Source organism: Hyalella azteca, unplaced genomic scaffold (assembly GCF_000764305.2).
Source record: "Hyalella azteca isolate HAZT.00-mixed unplaced genomic scaffold, Hazt_2.0.2 contig17361, whole genome shotgun sequence".
In the NCBI taxonomy this organism is placed as follows: Eukaryota; Metazoa; Arthropoda; class Malacostraca; order Amphipoda; family Hyalellidae; genus Hyalella; species Hyalella azteca.
In genome coordinates, this window is record NW_025947148.1 from 53208 (window position 1) to 78524 (window position 25317).

Sequence of the window (25317 nt, forward strand, 5' to 3'; positions counted from 1 at the left end):
TCCTGGAATTGTATAGTTTTAGCATTGTTTTGAAATTGTTTTCGCATGATGTTAGCATTGTGTAGGCATTGCTTTTTCGTTGCGTGGCTATTGTTGTGGCATTAGATTGACATTGTTTGAGCATTGTTTCATCCACCCATCAGTCAAGCCACAGCGGTAATGCAAGTTTTCATGTAAAACAAGACAAAATAACTTAATTAATATATTTGTTAAGCATGATCATAATAAATGCTAAATGTTTCGACAGGATTATTATGTTAGCACGATGTTAAAACAAATATACTTAGAGGTATTTGTTATTTATTCGAATTGAATGTTCTTCTGACAGAACTGAACTTAACAACACGACGTTTTGTTCTCAATTTTTTATCAAATTTCATCTCTCATATCCAGTGAATATTCTAATCAGACAACAATATGCTATAAATAAACTTTAAAACAATTGAACTAAAATGTGATGGCTTCAAGTAACCAACATAATTCAAACACGCAATAATCGAGTAAACAAAAGCCGACATCAATAATTATAATTGGCAATAATAAAATTAATTATAAACAAGGTATTGCTGTAAACAATTTAACGCAACAAGGTTCAATACAATTTAGGAAATTCTTGGTACATTCACTGCCGGAATTACTTATGCGGTTACATCGGCTGACAGCAACATGATCGATACTTGCTGTGAACGTGTCACTGACACGTACACTGCAGAATGAGACGTGCTGTGAACTTATCACTGACACATACAGTACAATAGATAGGGTAACATGGGGCAGCGAGCCCACTGCGGGTCACGGGCCCATATCGGGTTTCTCGCTAAGTATGGCAGATATTGGTCCGTGTTCTCTACCGCCAAACAAAAGCCGACATCAATAATTATAATTGGCAATAATAAAATTAATTATAAACAAGGTATTGCTGTAAACAATTTAACGCAACAAGGTTCAATAAAATTTAGGAAATTCTTGGAACATTCACTGCCGGAATTACTTATGCGGTTACTTCCGCTGACAGCAACATGATCGATACTTGCAGTGAACGTGTCACTGACACGTACAATGCAGAATGAGACGCGCTGTGAACGTGTCACTCACACGTACAATACAATATACATGGGACTACTGGACTGAACATTATATATACTAGGCATTGGATTTTTAATTGTTTTGAAAGGCGGTTCAATTAAAAGCTAATGCTTATTTAATTATTGTTTATATCGAGTGGGTTTTACAATTTACATGGCTAATCAACAAAGACATAATGGCTTATAAATTAAGAGGTGATCTGTCAGTTAATTGAACTAAAAGAGCATTAGTAACCCTTGTATGTCTGTTAAAACTCTCTGTACAAGAGGAACGATCATATCCGTATTATATCTCTCCGAGCTATCAGTTAAATGCAAGGTTAAATAAATAAATTTGATGAAGGTTTCAACAAAAACTTTTTCCAAAACATACACAATTTTGTGAATCTTTGGCATAAGGACATGCAACGGAAGTTTCGATCACTTATTTCCACTATATTAGTTGAAATTGATATGAAAAATGCTCAAAATATCCACAAAATGTATTTTATTGTGGTGTGAATTAATAAAAATTGCAAATTGTTAGTGTGCGACTAGCGCCTGCCATACGAGCGCCAACAATTTGGCCTCTTCGAAAGTTAGAGATATTTGGCTTTTTTATAAAGTTACAGCGACAAAAATTCTCTAAAAATATCTATAAAACATACAATCTCAATTATCAACAACAATAAACTTTAAAATGTGTAAAGTTTTTATGTTTATAACATGCATGTTCAAACATTATGATCTCAAATCATAAGGTTTTTCCCTTATTTTTTCCAACCCCTTAAATTGTCATCACTCAATACCAGGCTTTAAATGGACCTTCATCTTGCATTGTTCAAGTTTGCTGAAATATCAGAACAAAATATGACGATTAACAGTTGATGATCACCTTTTCAATTCAACAATACTTAGAATTTGTCTTGACTGCAACCCCATTTTAAGTTAAGATTCACTTCCAACCGCATAAAATGAGTATATATAGATACAGTAACGTAACGGGAATATTTATTTATTTATATTTATTGTTTATTTATAATATTATTTCTATACCATCGTAAGGATCTCGCACCTCAATTTAACGGTCCTGTTGTCCTCAACGTCTAGGACAGGAGGATCTGAATTATTAACAACGTCGTGAACGTTAACGTCAATAACGTCAGTTTCTTCTAAACTTGAGTAACTTTTGTACGTGTTTAACGTCTGGTCGCTACGTCGTTCTATCACAGGCTGTTTTACGACATTGACGTATAAGTCTCCTCCTACCATCTCCTCATTTACGACGCTGTTCTGTACGTTACGTCTGTCGTACGTTAGATTCGGGTTTATCTTATTTCTATCTTTTAAAAACCTGCTCTCTGTTCTACGGACAATTTTGTTCAATTGTTCGCCCTTCTTACTCAAGCGCTTCTGAATTTTATTCTTTTGAATGCTAAGCAAGTTTCTTTTGTCTAGAATCTGCTTGAAACTTTCCGAGTATCCCGGAAAATTAGGTTTTCTTAACCTATTAATATTAACATTTGCAGTGTTTTTCTGTTTTGGTTTTGGCTGTGAGTTTTTTGCGTCGTGTTTTTGAGGAGAAGTGAGATCCTCAAACGTGAAGGCTTCGATATGATCATAAATGCTGTTCGAAGAAAGACACTCCATTTCTCTGGTGAACTCAGCATCTAAAACAACATCGTCATTAAGAAAATCATTATTATTATGCGAGTCTGTATTGTTATGCATAAGCTTGCTGCAAAATATTCTAGAAATTACACCTGGACTACCGCGATCTTTTTTGTTCCTGTTAACTTCACCGCCGGTGACTGGAGCCTCTAAGTCACTCTTTTCGTTTATAATCTCAAATAAAGCAGCTTTCTTATAAGCCAGAGCTTCTTCGTCCTTTGAATAACTTATTTCCTCGTCATTAACACTGGTGTAGGACGTGTGAAATTTCCCCTCACATGCTGTGCCCTCGTTCTTCTCGGAGTTACCCTCAGGCTCCACCGGAGAGGGTGAACCGTGGAGGGACGGTGCACGATTTCCCGACTCCGAAGACCCAACTGACGGGAAAGTTTGTATTGTAACATTTGTATATCAGTATATATTTTGTTAAAATGAATGCCATTTTTATTCAAAAGTTCTTTAGAGTTTAGTTTATCTAGCTGTCTAATAATAGGTATTAAAATATTTTTTAAGCAAACTTGTCTTAATGAATGGTTCTACTTTAAGTATACGAATTTTAGTTCACTGTATATATTAGTATACTGCAGATTAGTACAACATATTAGATTACAGTATTATTTTATTCCTGATTTTATTTCGAAAAATAAAATCGACAAAGCGGAAGATATTTAAAATATAAACAACTGTAAAGAAGATGGTCGTTTTGGATGAAATGCACATTATTCCGCTTTGAAAGTAAAATCCTTTTTTAATGTAAAGAAGATACCAGAGTAAGACTAACCATAGCACTATTGGTTGATATTAACGAGACAATATTTTTACATTAAGTTCATTTTATGCGTTTTCTATTCTCATTAAGCTTAATTTGTATTAAGTTCATCTTATGTGTTTGATATTCTCATTATGCTTAATTTGCATTAAGTTCATCTTAAGTGTTTGATATTCTCATTAAGCTTAATTAGTATTAAGTTCATCTAATGTGTTTGATATTCTCATTAAGCCTAACTTGTTCACCTTGTTCTTCAATTTGCGAAGATCGACTGTCACTTCTGAAGTCACCGTCAGTCCAGTAAAGCTTGGCCCCGATGTCAGTCATCTTGTCAGCCTCCAGTCTTTGCTGACGCCATCTTTGTTCTTGTGTTTGCTGCCGCGTCAGGAACAGAGGTTGAGGTGCTGACAATGTCTCAGGCTTGCTGACGTCTTCCTCCTTCCTCTCCCCACATCCACACTGACAGCCTGTCACCTGCAAACGAATGAATAAATTATTCTTTGCTATATTAAATTTCAGTATCGAACACCTTGGTCATTATGCAAAAATATTTTTATTCGCTTGCTGAAATTTCTTGTCGTATAATATTTAACCCTTAATTAATTGAGCAAATTTATGACACGATAAAATTTCATGCACAATTAGTAAAGAAATGTTCCCCAAGCGCCTATTAAAAATATATATAATCAATGATCCATTAAAGTTTAATAAAATTTTAATAAAATTAATTGTTTAATAAAATAAAAAAAATAGGTTTTAGTGATGAAGAACCTTGGCGGTGCGACGGTAGCGGGCCAGCAGCCGACCGGCCCAGGCGAGCAGCCGCCGCCAGTCCGCGGGCACGCGCGTGAAGGACTCGTCGGGCCGGCCCACCAGCGCCACCACGCGGGCCAGGTCCCGGACCACCGCCCTGCACGGTCCCCACGCAGTAGAACGTGTCAGTTCACGCAGTAGAACGTGTCAGTTCACGCAGCAGAACGTGTCAGTTCACTCAGTAGAACATGTCAGTTCACGCAGTAGAACATGTCAGTTCACGCAGTAGAACATGTCAGTTCACGCAGTAGAACATGTCAGTTCACGCTGTAGAACGTGTCAGTTCACGCAGTAGAACATGTCAGTTCACGCATGTCAGTTCACGCAGTAGAACGTGTCAGTTCACGCAGTCGAACATGTCAGTTCACGCAGTCGAACATGTCAGTTCACGCAGTCGAACATGTCAGTTCACGCAGTAAACATGCATGTATGCGTGTCAGTTATATACAATTATAAACCGTTACAATAAAGGCATATCACACCTCTTGGTTCGTCCTTTGTGTCGACATAACTTGTAATTATATAAACCAAAAGCGTCGAGTATGCACATATACATGCATAATATCACAATATAAATATAAGATCACATATACTATGAACTATATATTTATAAAACTATATAACCCTAATACCAAAAGCGTCCAGTATGCACATATACAAGCATAATATCACAAGATAAATATAATATCACATATACTATAGTAGAACAACTACAATAAGCAAAGCAGACCTGTAGGCCCGGGCCTTAGTGTCACGCTGAGGCCCGCTGAGGCCCCTGTAGCGGGCCCGCGTCTCTGCCAGCAGGGCCAGCAGGAGGCCTGCGTCCTTACGCAGCGCAGTCAGCTGACGCAGGAACTCTGCGCGCTCCTGCGCTCCGACTGCCGCGTCTGTAGTGTTATATTGTATTAATTATCGTAATAATTCATTATTAATATTATTTATTAATTACCTTATTATCGTAATAATTCATTATTATTAATATTTTTTAATTAACTAATTATCGTAATGATTCATTATTAATAATATTTTTTAATTACCTAATTGTTGTAATAATTCATTATTAATGTTATTTATTAATTAAATAATTATCGTAACGATTCATTATTAATAATATTTATTAATTAACTAATTATCGTAATAGTTCATTTTTAATACTATTTATTAATTACCTATTGAACAAGACTTNGGACACGTGAGATACGTGAGAGAAGTGCGTGATACGCGGGAACACGTGAGATACGTTAGATACGTGAGAGAAGTGCGTGATACGCGGGAACACGTGAGATACGTTAGATACGTGAGAGAAGTGCGTGATACGCGGAACACGTGGGACACGTGAGATACGTGAGAGAAGTGCGTGATACGCGGGAACACGTGAGATACGTTAGATACGTGAGAGAAGTGCGTGATACGCGGAACACGTGGGACACGTGAGATACGTGAGAGAAGTGCGTGATACGCGGGAACACGTGAGATACGTTAGATACGTGAGAGAAGTGCGTGATACGCGGGAACACGTGAGATACGTTAGATACGTGAGAGAAGTGCGTGATACGCGGAACACGTGGGACACGTGAGATACGTGAGAGAAGTGTGTGATACGCGGGAACACGTGAGATACGTTAGATACGTGAGAGAAGTGCGTGATACTCGGGAACACGTGGGACACGTGAGATACGTGAGAGAAGTGCGTGATACGCGGGAACACGTGGGACACGTGAGATACGTGAGAGAAGTGTGTGATACGCGGGAACACGTAAGACACGTAAGATACGTGAGAGAAGTGCGTGATACGCGGGAATCGTGGGATACGTGAGTGCAGTGCATCATACTCGGAACACGTGAGATACGTGTGACAAGCGTTCATTTATACTCAAATGTATATGTAAACATTCATGTAAAATCAAGTCTTTTGTAAAAGTATTAACCAATAACATCAAACTTTCGATACTTTAGGTATAACTGAATTTCTGTTGAATATCAATCAAGTGTTTTTGTAATTTATCATCGTTGTGTCAGTGTCATCAAATTTTCTATTATATTAATGCATAAAAAATATATTTTGCCCTCACTTGCCAAACATTAATAATGAAGGGAAACAAGGATACGATAAAGAAGGGAACAAGGATGCGATAAAAAGGGAAAACAATGGCACGATAAAGAGGGGAAACAAGGATAAAATGAAGAGGGAAACAATGATAGAGGGGACAAGGTTAGATAACTAAGTACCTTATTTCAGGCAGAGTTGAAACCACCGAACGTTAAACCGTTGACACGCTTAAGCACAGAGGGATAACAATATGATATTGGCATTCCGAAGGATGGTCGTGACTTACGGTAGCAGATGGTGCCATGGTTGTCAGCGGTTGGGGCAGTGAGGGTAGGGTTGAGGGCCCCGAGGGTAGGGTTGAGGTGCGTTGGGCAGGAGGCAACGCAGCGGCGCGAGGGAAGAATGGCGCGCAGGCAGCGCAGGCAGCGGCCCGTGGACACCTCGCAGCTCACGCACTCGTCCTGCGCGCACGACGCTGCGCACGACACAAGAAAAATGGTTACAAGACACATGGTTACACGGCACATGGTTACACGGTACTTGGTTACACGGTACATGGCTACAAGAGAGACTGGCACGGCACTTGGTTACAGGACTGCCTAATAGTTGACATATTACACGGCAGCCCAACACGAAACTTGGTTACAAGAATAACAACGCATTTGAGTGACGCCAGTTCTTTTAATATTTTTGAGACACGCAGACTTGCGGTTCAGAACATGCCAACCAAATCAAAACATATATGCTCGTAAATCGCACGCATTCGTGCAAAAGTAATCTCTAATATGAATGAAAATGTACACTAAGAACATGTGTTAGACACACGGCTACATGGTATCTGAAACGCATCTAAAAAATACTGGGAAACCCGCAAAAATATCTTCCGCTATGCGGGCATTATGCCACCACGACAGAAAATTAAGTCCCTTTGTGTGGCTCCTTTTTGCCCGCCGTTCATTGTCTTGTGCAAGCTTAAGCACTCATTGTCTACGCCGGTGTCGACAGCGCAAGTAACTCGTCATATTCAAGCCCACAATGAAGCTTTCCCTTACTGCAAAGGTAGTGCCGATTTTACTTACCATTATACACGTGTTCGTAACTTGCCCTGACGTCTCAATAGAGTGAGCTGCGATGTGTTCCTATGAGAGAGGTTGGGAACTGGATGTGTGGAAGCTTCAGAAAAAACCATTGGTTTCCTAGATTAGAAAACCACTGTTTTTTTCAGAGTTACCAATTATTCCTTCAAAAGGTGCAGTTTTTCCACTCGTACAAATTTTCAAACGTTATCTAACAGATTCCCGTTGTCGGTCATAAGAACTGCGACCGGGTAACGATATTAAAGCAGAGGTACAAAATTGCACCCAACATCAGAAATACAAAAAAAGCACTAAAACTAACCGACTCAGGAATGGGAGGATTACCTGTCACAAGATAAAAGTTACTCTATCCTAAAATCGCAGTGCAGATGATTGCACGCAACAACATAAGGGTCACCCAGGGTAACTCAAAACACTGACTGTGTTGGTAACAACCAAAGGTTGTTAAGGGAAAGCAGACTCCAAGTGCCCACAAAACGAAAGCGGGACGTCGAAACATTTTCCACCGCGCGTCCTATTGAAGCAAGAAAACATTTGTCAGCACCTGCCGTCGTTTATGTAGATCTGATACAAATTAAGGCGGCAGTTTCAAGTATAAATTACTTACATCTCTGAACAAATTAATTCCTATCAGAGCTACGCTCGCAAGAGGCACTGCATTCCCAAGTACCTCCGACGAATCCGGACTGTGGAAGCGGGTTGAGAAACTTGATGACGAATAATAATCCTAAAGAACAATGATTTCTATCAAAGCGACAGGCTAATCTTTAAGGATTTAGGAGAGGGATGCAGCCTGCACGGAAGTGTAGGACAAATGAATAAATGAAGGCTGTGCGGAAGCGTCGGCCACCCTGCAGTGCAGGATGCTGTACAGGATGCGTAGGCCGCGGCAGGACCGGTTCAGTGTAACGGTGCAGCGCTATTGGGAGCACCGGAGACAACGCGCTGCAGCCTCCGCTTCGGCAGTGCTGACTGATGTCAGTGATGACTGAACTTCATCAGTGCTGACTGATGTTGATGTCAGTGATAACTGATTTCCGACTGTAATGACTAATCTCTCACACTGATGAATGACCTCCACCATTGTTGACTGATCTCTGAAAGTCCTGACCGGCTCAGTCATGGCTGATATTCGACCGTGATGCCTGATATACATCGCTGATAACTAACTCAGTGATCACTGACTTCTTTCAGTGCTGACTGACTCACTCGTGCAGCCTGTATGTAATACAAGCATCATTAACCCAGTTAGCTGCAGGCCGCCATGCCCTGATCCACACCCTGGAATGCCAGCAATTCTGCGGTTGCCCACACTTAATTTCTGGGTACTCCGATCGTTTGTGATGTATAGTATTTTCCCGCGTATAAAATATTGTACTGCGAAGATAAAACAGGTAATTACCTCGAGTGAAGTTCAAAGTAATATGTGACGGTTTTTAAATATTGTTATGGTGCGATAAAAATAAAATGTCCGAGCCCCACCTCAACAAGTGGGTCACAACAGGAGGGCAGGGCACACCTAAACAAGTTGGTCACAACAGTAGGGCACCAGGGCCCACCTCAACAAGTGGGTCACAACAGGAGGGCACCAGGGCCCACCTCAACAAGTGAGTCACAACAGGAGGGCACCAGGGCCCACCTCAACAAGTGGGTCACAACAGGAGGGGGCCCACCTCAACAAGTGGGTCACAACAGGAGGGCACCAGGGCCCACCTCAACAAGTGGGTCACAGCAGGAGCTGTCTCTTATACACATCTAGATGTGTATAAGAGACAGATACTGAGCATTTCTCGGTGAAACTCTCAAGATACTGAGCATTTCTCAGTGAAACTCTCAAGATACTGAGCATTTCTCAGTGAAACTCTCAAGATATGAAGTGAGGCGCGACGACATGCAAGCTCGCTCGACCGAGCATGACTCGATAGCCGACCCCCTACAACTACAACACTCACAGTAATGTGTATGAATGTGTCCTAATCGCGACGCATTTTTTAGGCCATCTTGACTTAGTTTGGCAAGGCAAAATGGCGTATCAGTGCTTGTACAGCGAGCCATCCACTTTTTTGAGTGTGCACATCAGGTTTTTAAAATCAAAAAAATTCTATACTGAAGGAAAAAAGCAGCCATAAGAAAATATATATTGTAAAGTTTGATGTAATTTAATGTATTAATGCTGTATAAATTTTTTTTAAATGCTTTCGATAAAGTGCAGCTCTTAGCGCACACTGCGAAGGCTGAGTGGGGCCACTCACACTGCGATGTCATCTAACTTGTTTTTTTTAGAAATGTATTTCATGAAGCTTCCCACTCAGCCTTTTCAGAGTGGGCCCAACACACAGGTTGAGTGGCCCCACTCAGCCTTGTCTGAGTGGGCGCAACACGCAGTTCGTTTGTTTTTTTAGTGTCTGTTGCCACCTTTAGCCTTCTCGACCTGTACTGTTGGCAGGTGAAGAAGAATTGGCAGGTCTTGACTGCCAACTTGTCATCATTGAGGAAGTTGACTATACGTTACATATACGAGTACATTGTGCATATACTAATGGTGCCTAATCTGCGCTACGCATGCCACTAATATAGCAGTACGCAAAGGTGTTTGAAGTTATACCCTGACTTTCTCGTGGTCATGAACGGTTACTCTTTATTTATTATTATTATTTTTTTTTATTTTATGTACTTTTAGTTGTTTTCTAATTATTTGTAAAACTCAAAATGTTTACTGCTAACCTCAAGATAATGTGACGTGTGGCTAACGTTGCCATGCGCCACCCATCAGGTACATATAACAGTGGTAAATAAAAAATAAATTAGTAAAATTCATAAAAATTATCAATTTTAGTTCAGTAATTAATATATAGTGCAAATAATGATTCATTTTAGCAGATAATATTCCTAAATCTTGGTACGCAGTGGTATAGCTGGTGGTATGTCGCGAGTGTATATACGAGACCTACAATCGGTATTCGATCAGAAAAAGTTTAATAACCACTGGCATGCTCGGAAAAGCCACCATGGCTCTCTGACAGGTTCTGGGTGGTGGTGTAACAGTTTCATTGCAGAACACGGAGCTAGATTTTTGTAATTTTTTGTGTTTGCATTATATCATTGACTTTTTTACCATTTCTGATGGTTGCGAGTGAAGACATATAATCGAGAAATATAGAATTTACATTCCATTCCGCGGATGGGGAAATTGGGATGCATATTCTGCTGTGTTTGAAGATAATAGGGATCATACACCGCACCCACAGGCCTTTATTTGAACCAGATTTAAGTTGCATTCAAGGCAGGTTCGGGACATATGAATACTGCCTTCACTGAGCTATTCTGTTGTTGCGGTCTGCGGTTTGTTACCCACGTAATGCGTTCACGTCAAGGTGGAATCCTAAACTATTGACCTACGATTGTTATTCGCATGACCTGGGCTCTGCATACTCACAAGAAGCTACGATGTCGTAGCGATATTATCCTGATAATATTCCGTTATATTTTTTTGTACGAAAACCGCCAATTAGTGACGAGAAAAGTGATTAATGGTCTAACGATCGTCTAAGAATTTCAGAATGGGCGTCTGGCCTTCTATTAGAAGAGAACAAAATGTTGCTTCGGCGAGGAAGCTTGCAAAAAGATTTTGCTCCGTGACACTGAAACTGAAGCAAGAAAGGTGAAACCTGCCGGCAATTTGACACTGCAATTACAGTGGAGAGCTGCGCCGCTAAAAACATGAATGAAGCTTCCTCGCTCTATGAAGCCTTTATGCTATTGGCAATATCTGCAACACATCGTCGGCCGTATATAAACCGGCTGTAATTTTAAACCAATTAACATCCGCAAAAGCAACTGCCGATCACCACTTAGGTTTGAACTAAATCTGTAATAATTTTCGCTGGAAAAATCGCTTTAGATTTCAGAAAAGCTTCAGAATTCCCGTAAAAAATTTTGACATCATGGCCGTGCACTATTTTTTTTCAGACAAACGTACCAATTAAAATCCGCAGATGCAACTGCCGATCACCGCATAGGTTTGAACTACAGTAAATCTGTATTAATTTTTGCTGAAAAAATCACTTCAGATTTCAGAAAAGCTTTAGAATTCCTGTGAAAAAATTTGACCTCATATGCCGTGCACTAGTTTTTTTTCAGACAGCCGTTGCGACATGCTGAGTGAGGTTTCAGCACAAGCGTTCTGCAGAGGTAAAATGCTCCAGAAAACTTCGAGGCAAACCAAAGTCATTACGTTTACCTGCATCTTTTTTTCGTGCGGTTTTTCTTCATAATTATTACGCACTGTCGAATATTTCGAAAACTAGTTTTACTGTGCATAGATTGGCTCTAACTGGCACACATCAGTCAAGCGCCTTGTAAACACGGATCACAATTAAACTAGCGTTACTAATAATATATATCAGTATAGTATCTTAAATATCAGCATTACCATATACACATAGAATAAACACAATATTTCAGCAGAATAAACACAATATTCATTATTAATATATTGATTTTCTCACACACCAACTAAAGCCAACCCATGCATTACATTGACCTAAAAAATATATGTACACCAACCTCTATTATCTAAGTCACTTTCACTCGCTTAAATTATAGACCAAAAAAATAATATTATTCTAGCTTAAATTATTTCCCATGGCTACTAAAATAATATTCCTACCATTATATTTGTTCTTGGGAACTACTCTTAAAGTTGTATTGTGCTAAGAAAAAACTAGTAATGATCTACTGAGTTCGCAATATTTGCGTTTGAGGAAACCGCGGCTACGCAACAGGCGCTCAGCGTTTGACGCAAGAGCCGTTACAAGAGCCGTGCCCTACAGTCATTTTTGCATTTGTGAAAAAAAATTAGGTAAACAATTTCATTGGGTTTCCTTAATGGCGTGATAAAAGCTGCCGGCAATCTGTCGTCTACCAACTAAATCTGTGGCTTTATGGTTAATCCATAACTCCCATGTTGAACAAATAGTGTAGGTACCAGTTGTTAGGTTATTCATGGTAGAATTTAGTTATTTATTTAAAGCCCCACAACAATTATTGATGTGGTCGCTATGTTGAAAAGAAGATAATATAGATAATAAATGCCTTCACAGCACTGGATGCACCACAGCACTGGATGCATCGCACCACTGAATGCACCACAACACTGGATGCACCACAGCACTGGATGCACCACAGCACTGGATGCATCAGTCACAACAGGAGGGCACCAGGGCCCACCTCAACAAGTGGGTCACAACAGGAGGGCAGTAACGGGTTCCAACAGAGGAGGCACTGGCCCACTTACCCTAACTTGGCTGCACGGGTCAACCACGACGTCAGGACTGGGGGGCCAGGGGCTGGGACATGCTCATGAATGATTGGCGTCGCTTAATGACTGGCTCTCTCGTTCTTTAGTGATTAGCGTCGCTTAATGATTGGCTTGCTTAGTTCTCATGCAATGATTAGCTTCTTTTAATGAGTGTCTCGGTCATTATTTATTCAATGATTAGCTCGCTCATTCCTTAATGACTGGCTCGTTCATTCCCCAATGATAATATAAGCTATCCCTCACCGCAATGATTGGCTCACTCATTTCTCGATGATTGGCTCACTTCATCACAAACAACTTGTGCTCACAACAGCAAATCATACAATATGAATTAATTACAAACATCACAAATATTTTGTTATTACTTTCCAATGACCAACAATACACCCGTCGATCAACACTGTAAGTTACCTTCAGCTGTTAATCATCTTCTAGTTTTCCTAGTAGAATTATCGTTATCGTTAAAAAATGGTTGAATATATATACTGTTTCCAGTTCAAAAATCATTTATTAACCCATAAACTGATAAGATAACTTATATTGTTGTCAATTTTAGCGAAATTGTGTTTTAATAATCGGCAGAAAAAGGCGTAAATTCAGTTTGAAGTAATTCGGTGGGAATCTACATTCCAGCCGCCGTAAAGTCGGTGTTTGTGTTAGGCTGCGTTGTGTTGGTTTGGGTTAGACTAGGGTTCATAGGGTTAGGTTATGCCGAGTCAGGGTTAGGCTAGGCTACATAAGTTTAGTTGGCTAAGGTTTAGGCCGGTCGAGGTCAGGTTAACAAGGTCGGTGAATTGCGGACAGGAAGCGAATTGGTCCGCGAGATTGGACACGCGACGCCAATCCGGAGCGGAAGCGAAGCAACAGCTTAATGAAAAATCAGAATGCTCAGCTAGAACATTCTTGGAACACATGATGTTTATCAGTCACATGTCTTGCATGAGTGGGAAGTAGTCTCGGCTCGAACATTGCTGGAATCAGTGATGGTTAACAGGCACACTATAAGAGGCAAATAAAGTAGTCTCAGTTCAAATACTCCTGGAACCTATATTTGTAAATGTCTATCACTAAAGGTAACGGAAAAGTGGGAAAATCAATCTGACCATAATTATGAGAAGTGGAATCTATTATGTTGAGTCAGCAATATTCAGAGTCTCAGCAATATTCAGAGTCTCAGCAATATTCAGAGTCTCAGCAATATTCCTGTCTCTTATACACATCTAGATGTGTATAAGAGACAGTGTCTGGGTGATGTCATACGTATCATTACACATGTGTGATGATGTCTGGGTGATGCCATACGTATCATCACACATGCGTGATGATGCCTGGGTGATGCCATACGTATCATCACACATGTGTGATGATGCCTGGGTGATGCCATTCGTATCATTACACATGTGTGATGCAACATTTGTGATGCCACATGTGTATTATGCAACATGTTTGATTTAACATGTGTGTGATGAAACATTTCTGATGCCACATTTGAGACGTCGCATGTGGAATTTCCAGCAACATCGATTGTCGAAAATTATTCTCGATGTAGCTTCTAAAATTTCAACCACTCGTGAAATTCATCGACCTCCAAACAACTTTGACTTCGAATCGAAGAAATACAAACAACCTATATATTTGTTTATTTGTATTATTAAAACATTATTGAAGTGGTACTAATTCCATCGTTAAATATTGATTTGGTTACCATAAGAAAATGTAATGACAAATCGAATGTATTTTCATGTGCATTTGCAATAAGGTTGAATTGGTGGATTTCACGCCGCGTAGAAAGTCCCGCACTCGCACAGAATTAGACAAACTTTACCCCGCGTTTCAACACAATCTACCGAGCCATTGTTCGTATGTAAGTGCGGTGTTCACTCATACATTCATGTTTCATGACTGAACCGCAGTAACACAGTAAGTTAAACTTTGATATTCTTATGAACTACGATAACCTATAGCGCACGTCCTCCAGCAGGCAAGGATAGCATCCTTATAGGCGTCGTGTATAAATCTTCAGACAGTTCCTCTGATAATGATAAAGTGGTAAACAGTTTTTTGCCGAGTATGACTTTCAGCAGGTCACATACGTTGATCATCGGTGACTTTAACCATCCAGAAATAGACTGGGCAGATGAATCTTCTCCAAGAGATGGGAATCACCCAGCATTCCTGTTCTTGGAGTCTGTGCGAGACTCATTTTTAATCCAGAACATAACCAAGCCAATCCATTTTAGGGGTAAACAGACCCAAAATATCCTAAATCTAGTGTTAAATAGTGACGAATCAATGTTAGATGAGCTTCGCCAAGCGGTTTTGTTGGGCAAAAGCTACCACCGATCATTGTTTTTCAGTAATAAGTTTCAGCATTAATTTTCCATAAATATTTCGACTTGAGAAGCGTCAGTGGAATGGCACTGCATGCATTCCGCAGTAGAGTATGCGGTTAAGAGTGCAGTAGAGCGTGCTTACGTTGAGTATGCAATAGATTATGCGGGAAAGAGTGCAGTACAGCGTGCTTACGTTGAGGATGTTGTAGAGTATGCGGTATAGACGGGTAGAGAGTGCAATATATAGCATACAAATGAAGAGCCTGCATATGAGAGTGAATTTGTACACAAAGTGACAAAAGTATGCAGGGTATGCGCTAGCATAACTGCCTACCTACATAATTCAGTAGTGGCACATGTGTGGGCACTCATAGAATGTTCAGGTCATATTATCCTAATTTTGACACACTTTCTTACCCACAGCGCAAACTATTAGTGGACGTGGCACCGACACGCCCTGTTGCCGGACCAAACTGGGTCAGGATGACCCGCACACATGTAAAAAGTGTATCGCTATTTAGACAAAACCTCACACATTTCTGTACGTGTAGGCTACAGTATAAGTGAATAACTAGAGTATGCACTAGAGCGGGCATATCTAGAGTAGGCAACATCTAGATCGAGTAGGCATTAGAAAGTTAGTGCACGCCAGAGTGAGCTAAAGCAATGCATGTGCGTGCCTATACATTGTATAGACACTATGTATTGTATACAGCCCTGAGGATCTTCGTAACAATGATAGAGTCCCTATGGAAACTGTGGGAGACAAAGGCGCCATTGGAGCGAAAATGAAGAATTGTGCTCTGTATCGCAGCCTCCATGCGCATCCATCCATATGGCACCTGAGGGAACATGCACGTGGCAGTTCCAGCACAATTGTTACTCGGTGTAACTCGTTATAATTTTATTGATGAAGTCATAGCTTCTTTTATCTATGTATTGATGAAGTATTATCTTCTTTTCTAGAAAAGGAAAGACAGTGTAACCCAAAGGTTGCTCGGGATATTTGTCAGAAATCGCGGCAAGTAGCTAATTTTAAGAATATAAATTTATGATAAAAGAACGTATGACTTCATAACTATAAAAATAAATGACGGTATGAGCTTATGACTACAAAAATAAATGAAGGTATGATATAAAAGATCCGGGATACGAAGATAAAAAAGTTGAGATGCGAGTGCGTTAAAAAATTTTTTAAAGAATTACAGCAAGACAAAAGGCACGAAGTAAAGTCACAGTGCGTGAGTAAGAAGAAGTGCGGTAAGATTGCGTCGTGTATACGGCTGTTGACGGATGACAATAGGCAATCGCGGTGCAATCCATGCGTCGCCGAGCCGTACAATCTTCTCAAGGCAATCGAGGAACGCTGAGAGATGCACATGACAATCAGGAAAATAAATGGATAAGATGGTCCAATTTGCGACAAACTTACTCACCCATAGCACAGGCAGAGAGTGGATAATAAATAATAATAATAATAAATAATAATAATAAATAATAATAATAATAAACTGCTCTTTTGTAGCCAAAATGGGTTTGATGATCCACTAAAAAATGCATCTATAATTGGACAAAATTTCGGTGAGTGTATGTTCGAGCTTCATTGTCAAAATTAGAAAAGGATTTCATTATAAATAGCATGTAATAGTAATATTACTGGCGATAAAAATATTATTACACGCACTCCGCGGGCAAGCATGCTGGAGCAAAATAATCAGCTGATGGCACTACAGCTGATGGCACCACAGCTGATGGCACTACAGCTGATGGCACTACAGCTGATGGCACTACAGCTGATGGCACTACAAGTCGTAACTCTGCGGTCGTCGTAACTCTGCGGTCGTCGTAACTCTGCGGTCGTCGTAACTCTGCGGTCGTCGTAACTCTGCGGTCGTCGTAACTCGGTGCGGTCGCAGTTACTCGGTCGTAACCGCGGTGCGGCCGTAGCAGCACGTAACTCTGCGGCCGTCGTAACTCTGCGGCCGTCGTAGCTCTGCGGTGGTCGTAACTCTGCGGTGGTCGTAACTCTGCGGTCGTCGTAACTCTGCGGTGGTCGTAACTCTGCGGTGGTCGTAACTCTGCGGCCGTCGTAACTCTGCGGTGGTCGTAACTCTGCGGTGGTCGTAACTCTGCGACCGTCGTAACTCTGCGGTGGTCGTAACTCTGCGGTCGTCGTAACTCTGTGGTCGTAACTCTGCGGTGATAGTAACTCTGCGGCCGTCGTAACTCTGCGGTCGACGTAACTCTGCGGCCGTCGTAAATCTGCGGTTGTCATAACTCTGCGGCCGTCGTAACTCTGCGGTGGTCGTAACTCTGCGGTCGTCGTAACTCTGCGGCCGTCGAAAATCTGCGGTTGTCGTAGCTCTGCGGTCGTCGTAACTCTGCGGCCGTCGTAAATCTGCGGTTGTCGTAGCTCTACGGTTGTCGTAACTCTGCGGTGATAGTAACTCTGTAATCGTCGTAACTGTGCGGCCGTCGTAAATCTGCGGTTGTCGTAGCTCTGCGGTCGTCGTAACTCTGCGGCCGTCGTAAATCTGCGGTCGTCGTAACTCTGCGGTGGTCGTAACTCTGTGGTCGTCGTAACTCTGCGGTGATAGTAACTCTGTAATCGTCGTAGCTCTGCGGTCGTCGTAACTCTGCGGTCGTCGTAACTCTGCGGTCGTCGTAACTCTGCGGTTGTCGTAGCTCTGCGGCCGTCGTAACTCTGCGGTCATCGTAACTCTGTGGTAGTCGTAAATCTGCGGTTGTCGTAGCTCTGCGGCTGTCGTAACTCTGCGGTCGCCGTAACTCTGCGGTCGTCGTAACTCTGCGGCCGTCGTAAATCTGCGGTTGTCGTAGCTCTGCGGCCGTCGTAACTTTGCGGTCGTCGTAACTCTGCGGTGATAGAGAACGTATCGCGTTCAAGTCTATGGAGTGGAAAGCGTCTTGCATTGCGCAACGAAGCATGGCTTTCCAACCTCACGAGAATCCCATGTTCTCTCCTGAAGGTGAATGCTGTTCGCTCGTGCATAGCCTCTGTCGTGGCGAGATTCGTAAAATTCATAACCACGTATAGTTACTACCTCAAAAATGACATGCGTCTTAAGGTCTTAAGTAACAAAATTTAGAGTCGCCCCAGCTTCTGGTACCCCAAGTCAGAATCTGATGCGTCTGTAAATTTTCACTGGGTTGGAGCCCAGATTTTCTAAAAAAATGAAAGTAGTAAACTAGATGCCCGGAATATTTTTTGTGCAAGCGGTTCTTGGCAAACTATATGTGCAAGTCATCCAGTAAACTTGGAAAAATATTTAACTTTAAACTGACAGTCTCTCTCCCCTAGTTTGAGATTTTTGTTAGCTTTGAATGTATTCTGATTTTGCTTTTAAAATTTGCCGTGCTATTTTCAAACATATATAAACACTTTCACGTTTACTGATGGCTGCGCGTGGACTAGTTTTTCAACTAGAAATTTAAATAACCGATGTGAAACTTTCGACCTATGCAAATTTTAATGGGCATAATAAGTTTTCAGCCACTAATCCAGATTACAGACTGGTTTCTTTGCTTTAAACAAGATTTTGTGGCTTCTATTGACTCTGGTGCGACGTCGTAAGCTTAACGATAGACTTTATCGGGTGATAAATGAGCTACAATTTACAAGCGTCTATAGTCTTAGATTTAAGCATTGAATTTATTGTTTAGAGAGCATTGTTGAGCATTCATTGAGCATTTATTTTAATTTTGTTTGAATTTCCAATAATGAAAAATTAATGTGAGTTTCCTGAAGGACCATGTTTAAAAAATATTTGTTGCGAATAAATTTTTTTTAATTAAAACATATACGGTATAATTTAAATTTGCTCCTGCTTCTTAATCGTTCCGTTAGTTTCTATATTTAGAGAAAAATACTCAAGAGGTGTTCGTAGACCGCATGTGGACCATAGAACCGTTTGAATTTGTTCTTTCAAATGAAATTATTCATTTAAAACCAGTGTTACCAGACCTAAAACTATTGAACCTCAAAATGAACTTATTATCGCAGAATGAAATTGAATAGGCTTATTTTGGGGGAATTTACGCAAGGTTTACATCATTTTAATTCTCACGGACTTGAAATAAATGGCTAGATTTGTATGGGAAATTCGTATTTCAATCTTATTTCCATGCTTGTTTATATATGTTGAAACTTCTTACAGTGAAGGAATAGACACACGACTGCGTGGCGAAATTTCTTCGCTATTCGACCAAAAACATGAACAAGGAAGCCATACAGAAATGTTCGTTGTTGATCACAAAGATTATAAGTGTTCATTGTTCTTCACGAAGAATATTTCGTGTGAATGCATCACCGCTTGACACGGAAGGGCTGCGAACCAAAATCTGCCACAGCGTTCAACGTTGAAACAAGTTGGAAACAACATCGGAGCACGAGATAAGAAGAAAAGATGTCAAGTACACATAGCGGTCTTAGTTACAAGTAGCGGCCTAAGTACGTGTATCGGTCTATGTACACGAAGCTTTCTTAATAACTCGTAGCGGACTTGGACCACGTTGCGGCCCAATTAAGTACAGGTAGCATTAAGGTACAAGTGACAGCATATGTACACGTGGCGACATTACGTAGTACGCGTGACGGCCTAATTACACGTAGCGGATTTAGTTACACGTAGCGACATACGAACACCTAGCGTCTTAACTTCTCAAAGCCTTAATCATGATCCGCGCGAAATTCTTATAGCAATCCATTTTTCCATGACATATGGAATCCGGTAGAGACCGCCTAGCTGTAACAGCCCCTGCCACCTTCTAGCTTTGAGACGTATTCTCAGAAGCGCCTAAGACATCGTAATTATTATACTACCAGGATCAAAACATTACCTGCCTAAATAATTAACTTGCGGTAACGTTTATCCCGAACTTACGATCATTCGTTAATTCGTATACTCAGAGCAGAGGCCAAGGACAACGGTCCAGGAGCTGTCAGCCGAGGTCACGTACAGCTACGTTCCCACGCTGGTCAGACGTAACTCTGCGGCCGTCGTAACTCTGCGGTCGTCGTAACTCTGCGGTAGTCGTAACTCTGCGGTGGTCGTAACTCTGCGGTGGTCGTAACTCTGCGGCCGTCGTAACTCTGCGGCCGTCGTAACTCTGCGGTTGTCGTAACTCTACGGTCGTCGTAACTCTGCGGTCGTCGTAACTCTGCGGTCGTCGTAACTCTGCGGTCGTCGTAACTCTGCGGTCGTCGTAACTCTGCGGTCGTCGTAACTTAGCGGCGATTGTGATTGCAGTGCATAGTTTCGCACAGCAACACGCACAGCAGCATGCACAGCAACACGCACAGCAATACGCACAGCAGCACGCACAGCAACACGCACAGCAACACGCACAGTATCTTCCCTCAGCACGCGGCCTTCAGCGCGGGCGTATACAGTGAGCGTCGGCAGAACATCTCCTTACTTTTTGCTGCGCGAGAAGGCCAAGTGGCGGCAAGGAAGAAGAGGCGTTGCGGTGAACCCTAGTGACCGACTAGTGGGCGTAAGATGGCCCTGCTGCATGCTCCTAGTGACCGACTAGTGGGCGTAAGATGGCCCTGCTGCATGCTCCTAGTGACCGACTAGTGGGCGTGCAGAGAAGCATGGACTCGATGTTAGAAGACGCGTCTGGCTTTGACTTAGGCGTGGAGTTCTACTGAGTTTATGACGAGTTTGACTGAATCTGCGACTGTGACCATGCAGAGACTGACTGAGACTATGACTAAGACTCAGACTTAGAGTGAGACTCAGACTTACACTTAGACATGGGACCAAGACTAAGACTTAGACTGAGACTCAAAAACTAAAACTTAGGCTGAGACTAAGACTAAAACTTAGACTGAGACTCAGACTAAAACTTAGACTGCGACTCGAAAACTAAAACTTAGACTGAGACTCAGACTAATACTTAGACTCAGACTGAGACTCAGACTTAAATTAACAGCTCGCCCACGTGCTGGCAGTGCGTCAATAAAAGACCAGTTACGCATCGCGATGCTGCTTGTTTCTATGAAGTAAAAGCTACATCGAGGAATGCACGCTGCCCCAGCGTCTACGATGGTGGATGTCAATATAGAGCAAAACTCTACCCATGCCCTGCCATGGCAGAGCACTGCCACTTGCACTGTCGGCGCACTGTCACGGCAGAGCACTGCCACGGCGGAAATTAAATATGGAAATTAAATTCTTGAGAATTACAGTTACTGACTTTATAGTGACACTAAGAAGATATAACATAAGAGAGCCAGTCAACTCAAACTTAAACATGCAGAACTCAATCTTTGTTAGTCAAGCGTAAAATTCTGAGTCTTCGTTTGTGTCTTGTCCAATACCATGATAATCGCCGGTCCGTACGACCGTACCAAGCAAAATTAAAATATTTTTTAAACGATTTTCACAAATTTCTATTCTATTTATATTGTATAATTTTCCTAAAGATTTAACATAAAAATTAACTGTCCGCACACAACTGCCACCATTCCAAATACATTACATGCTACATGACAAATGCTAGTATTTGTATTGTATTTTTTTGCATTTGAATTTTTTTATTGTAATTTTAATATATTTTTCTTAACTACTGGAAAAGGCATAACGTTTACAAAAGTACACCAATATTAATATGAATATTCTATATATGCAAATTACCATTTGAATAATAATTCAAATGGTAATTTGTATGTGAGAAAAATCCACTGATAACATTTTTCTCTTTGAATAATTTTAATTGTTACCGAGACGCACAGTTGAGAAAAATTGATGGATCATATGGTCCGAATAGTGACACACTTCCTGCGCATAGCACTTATACCCCATTTCCCAGGGCCAAACTGGGTCAAGATGACCCATATAAGAGCAGAAAGTACGTCATAATTCGGACAGTCACACTCATTTTTCTGAATGTAAAGCTTCTTGCTAAACCTCCCGCGGTGGCGTCGTCGTGGGAAAACAGGCAGTCAGCGCACTAGAGCAGCGTGCACGGCAGGCAGTCAGCGCACTAGAGCAGCGTGCACGGCAGTCAGTCAGTGCACTAGAGCAGCGTGCACGGCAGTCAGCGCACTAGAGCAGCGTGCACGGCAGGCAGTCAGCGCACTAGAGCAGCGTGCAGGCATTCTGCACGCTATAGAACAGCCTCCCCTAGAACAGCCTCCTCTAGAGCCCTCCCCTAGCAAGAGCCGCTAATATAATTGTACTAATTTCTGGAAAATCGTTCAAGTCCCACAGGAAAGCCACTGCCGTTACGAGGTGAAAGTCTAACAGCAGAATGGCGGAGCGCGTCTCGTGATGCTGCCGGCAAACTGTCTGTCTGTTGTGATTGACGCAATCGTCTTGGCAAGTCCAACACGTGATAACGGCCGCAGGTTATCTTGCCAGTTATAGGTACGGTAACGTGGTGGTGGCACGCGTTCAAGTCAATGTAGAGAAGATTCTTAACATCACGTTTGCCACTTAGATACGGTAACGTGGTATATGCACGCGTTCAAGTCATCTACGATGTGGAGAAGATTCTTAACATCACGTTTGCCACTTAGATACGGTAACGTGGTATATGCACGCGTTCAAGTCATCTACGATGTGGAGAAGATTCTTAACATCACGTTTGCCACTTAGATACGGTAACGTGGTATATGCACGCGTTCAAGTCATCTTCGATGTAAAGAAGATTCTTAACATCACGTTTGCCTGTTAGGTACGGTAACGTGCTATTTGCACGCGTTCAAGTTAATGCAGAGAAGATTCTTAACAATCACGTAAGTCATATACAGCACTGAGGTGGTAGTAAGTGGTCATGTAGCGTACAGTAGAAGTAGATAGTAGTATGTAGTCACATTGTGTACTTACGACCATATGTAAATGCTAATATACAGAAGTTCTACCCTTCTCATCCCAGTCCCGGATACTACCGTAACAAACACACCACTTCATCCCACACACAACCGTATTCACGACCGCCGTAACAAGGAATTAAGTCACGCAATTAATTCGCAGCATCGCTTATGGCTGAGGTCATCCCATGCATCTCCGTCAGGCAGACCGCAGGGCTTCCGCCCCCTGGGGGGCGACACGTGTACGTACGTGTGATGTACGTCATGCGTGTACGTCTCATGTTACGTGTGATGTACGTCATACATGTACGTCATATGTTACGTGTGATGTACATCATACGTGTACGTGGCATGTTACGTGTGATGTACATCATACGTGTATGTCGCATGTTACGTGTGATGTACATCATACGTGTACATCACATGTTACGCGTATTACGCATTTGTTAATTGTTTGTTACGCATTTGCAGCAATTTGCTTAGAAGCGAAGTGAATTCAAAATACGGTCAATGGTACAGCGTGTCTAGCCTCTCATTGATAACTAAATATTCCCTTTTAGGTAAATTTAGTGTAAGACCAAATAATGCGTATGTCAAAATTTGTCTTGTTCATTTTTTTAGTGAGTAGAACAAAATTTATTGCTGGCGCTAGGCGACCAAAAAGCGTGTTACCAAATGACATTTTAATAGCGTACGACGTTTCGAATATTCAATATTCATAATCAAGTGATTAAAGGCTTTTACAACACTTGAATTTAAATTTTTGAATTATGTTTAAATTAAAATTTGAATTGGTAATAAACTAATGCTTTTTTTAAATTTAAAATAGATTTGAACAAATTGTCACTAAAATAAATTGTCAATATAATAATATAAATTGCCAATAAAATAAAATAAAATAAAATAAAATTTTCAATAAAATAAAATAAATTGTCAATAAAACAAAAATTGTCAATAAAAAGTATTCTCTGGTCTTCAATCAAAAAAGTTCTCGTAGGCTACATGCTTTGAGCTAGCGGCAAGTTTCTTCTAAACAAATTTACACAGTTCAATGAACGCTCATGGAGGGAATTTTATTTGTTATAATTGCCCTTGGGATGTTACACCTACGAAAAGCCCGGCCTAATGACGGAAGCAGTGATAATTAAAAAAATTAAAGCACCTACCCGAGGGTTCAACTTGGTACATATCCATATCCAAGCCAGCTTAACGACCACACATCCGAGCCATCGTTATGATCAACTGAGAATTCATCTACATGAATATTCCTTCAGCATTATGAATGGTCTTCCTAGGAATTAATACTAAGGAAATTTTGTACATGATATTTGTCCACTAGCGTATATGCCATTTCGAGGCAGGATAATGAAAGACTCAGGGAACTTAGTCTTACTAAGTACATCTTCTGCCAGTCCTACGAATAAAATTATACCACAAAATGTTAAGCACTCAACTGTTGCAACAATAAGTATGAAGTACATTTGTAAACTCACATTCATGCTCCTCTTCGAATTGTATATGCTCTTCCGAAACAGATTCGGACGCGAAACATGCGCGTGTTATGACGAGTAAAGCGGCCAGCCGCCAGAGCCACATCTTGATCACTGGAAACGGACGGACAGCTCGCGCGCATAACCTCACCTCATGGCAGTCGAATCAGCACTGGCACTCCACTGACATTGAACGTTGCACTGGAGTTGACAGAAATGAAACGTGCTTGGTGCATCATTATTATTCATGAATGAATTTATGCCCCTGGCTCTACTATACACGATGATCGTAACCGCATGTTAACGCATGCGCAATGCGGCTTTAGATTTCATAAAAGAATGTGCTCAACTGAATACGCATCTGGGTCTTTTTTTTTCATTATTCTAGAAGATCATTAGAGCTTAATCCTGATTAGCTATTATAATCGAGATAATTTTCAAATTCCAGTTGAGAACAGAGATTTCCGCTGAATCGGTGTCATTTGTGGTTCTCTAAAACGAATTGGGTATCATTAGTAATTGTAATAGCGGTGTCAACGTTTATTAGGCAATGAGGCCTGTCACCTATTCGGAATATCGCAGAATTTGCACAGCTTGCTTCGGGTCTCGAACGCGCAACTCAATGCTGCATGTTTGCTCATATTTTGCTGTGCTTAACCGCCGGGTCACCTCGCCGGTTGTACCATATCTCGTCTCATACATTATCTGAGGACAAACTGAAATGGTTTTTAAGCATTAATGTTCTCAAACTAATGCTAATACTAATACTAACTAACTAATACTACTAATACTGCTACTAACTAATGAATTTACTCGTAAAAGTTTGGTTTTACCTGGCTCAAAAAAATCATAGTTTTAACCCTGTTACACATT

The 25317-nt window shown here is 41.2% G+C and overlaps 1 protein-coding gene across 1 annotated transcript; it reads right to left on the reverse strand.

Annotated features, from left to right (window-relative positions):
- Nucleotides 1-869: 869 nt before the first annotated feature.
- Nucleotides 870-24601, reverse strand: LOC108676562. The gene is made up of 6 exons (XM_018164649.1): nt 24448-24601; nt 6654-6842; nt 5048-5204; nt 4276-4414; nt 3750-3978; nt 870-3112 (listed from the first exon to the last, which is right to left on the reverse strand). The coding sequence occupies exons 1-6, from the start codon at nt 24548-24550 to the stop codon at nt 2115-2117; spliced, it is 1815 nt and encodes a 604-aa protein (XP_018020138.1). The 5' UTR covers nt 24551-24601; the 3' UTR covers nt 870-2114.
- Between the last annotated feature and the right edge of the window lie 716 nt (nt 24602-25317).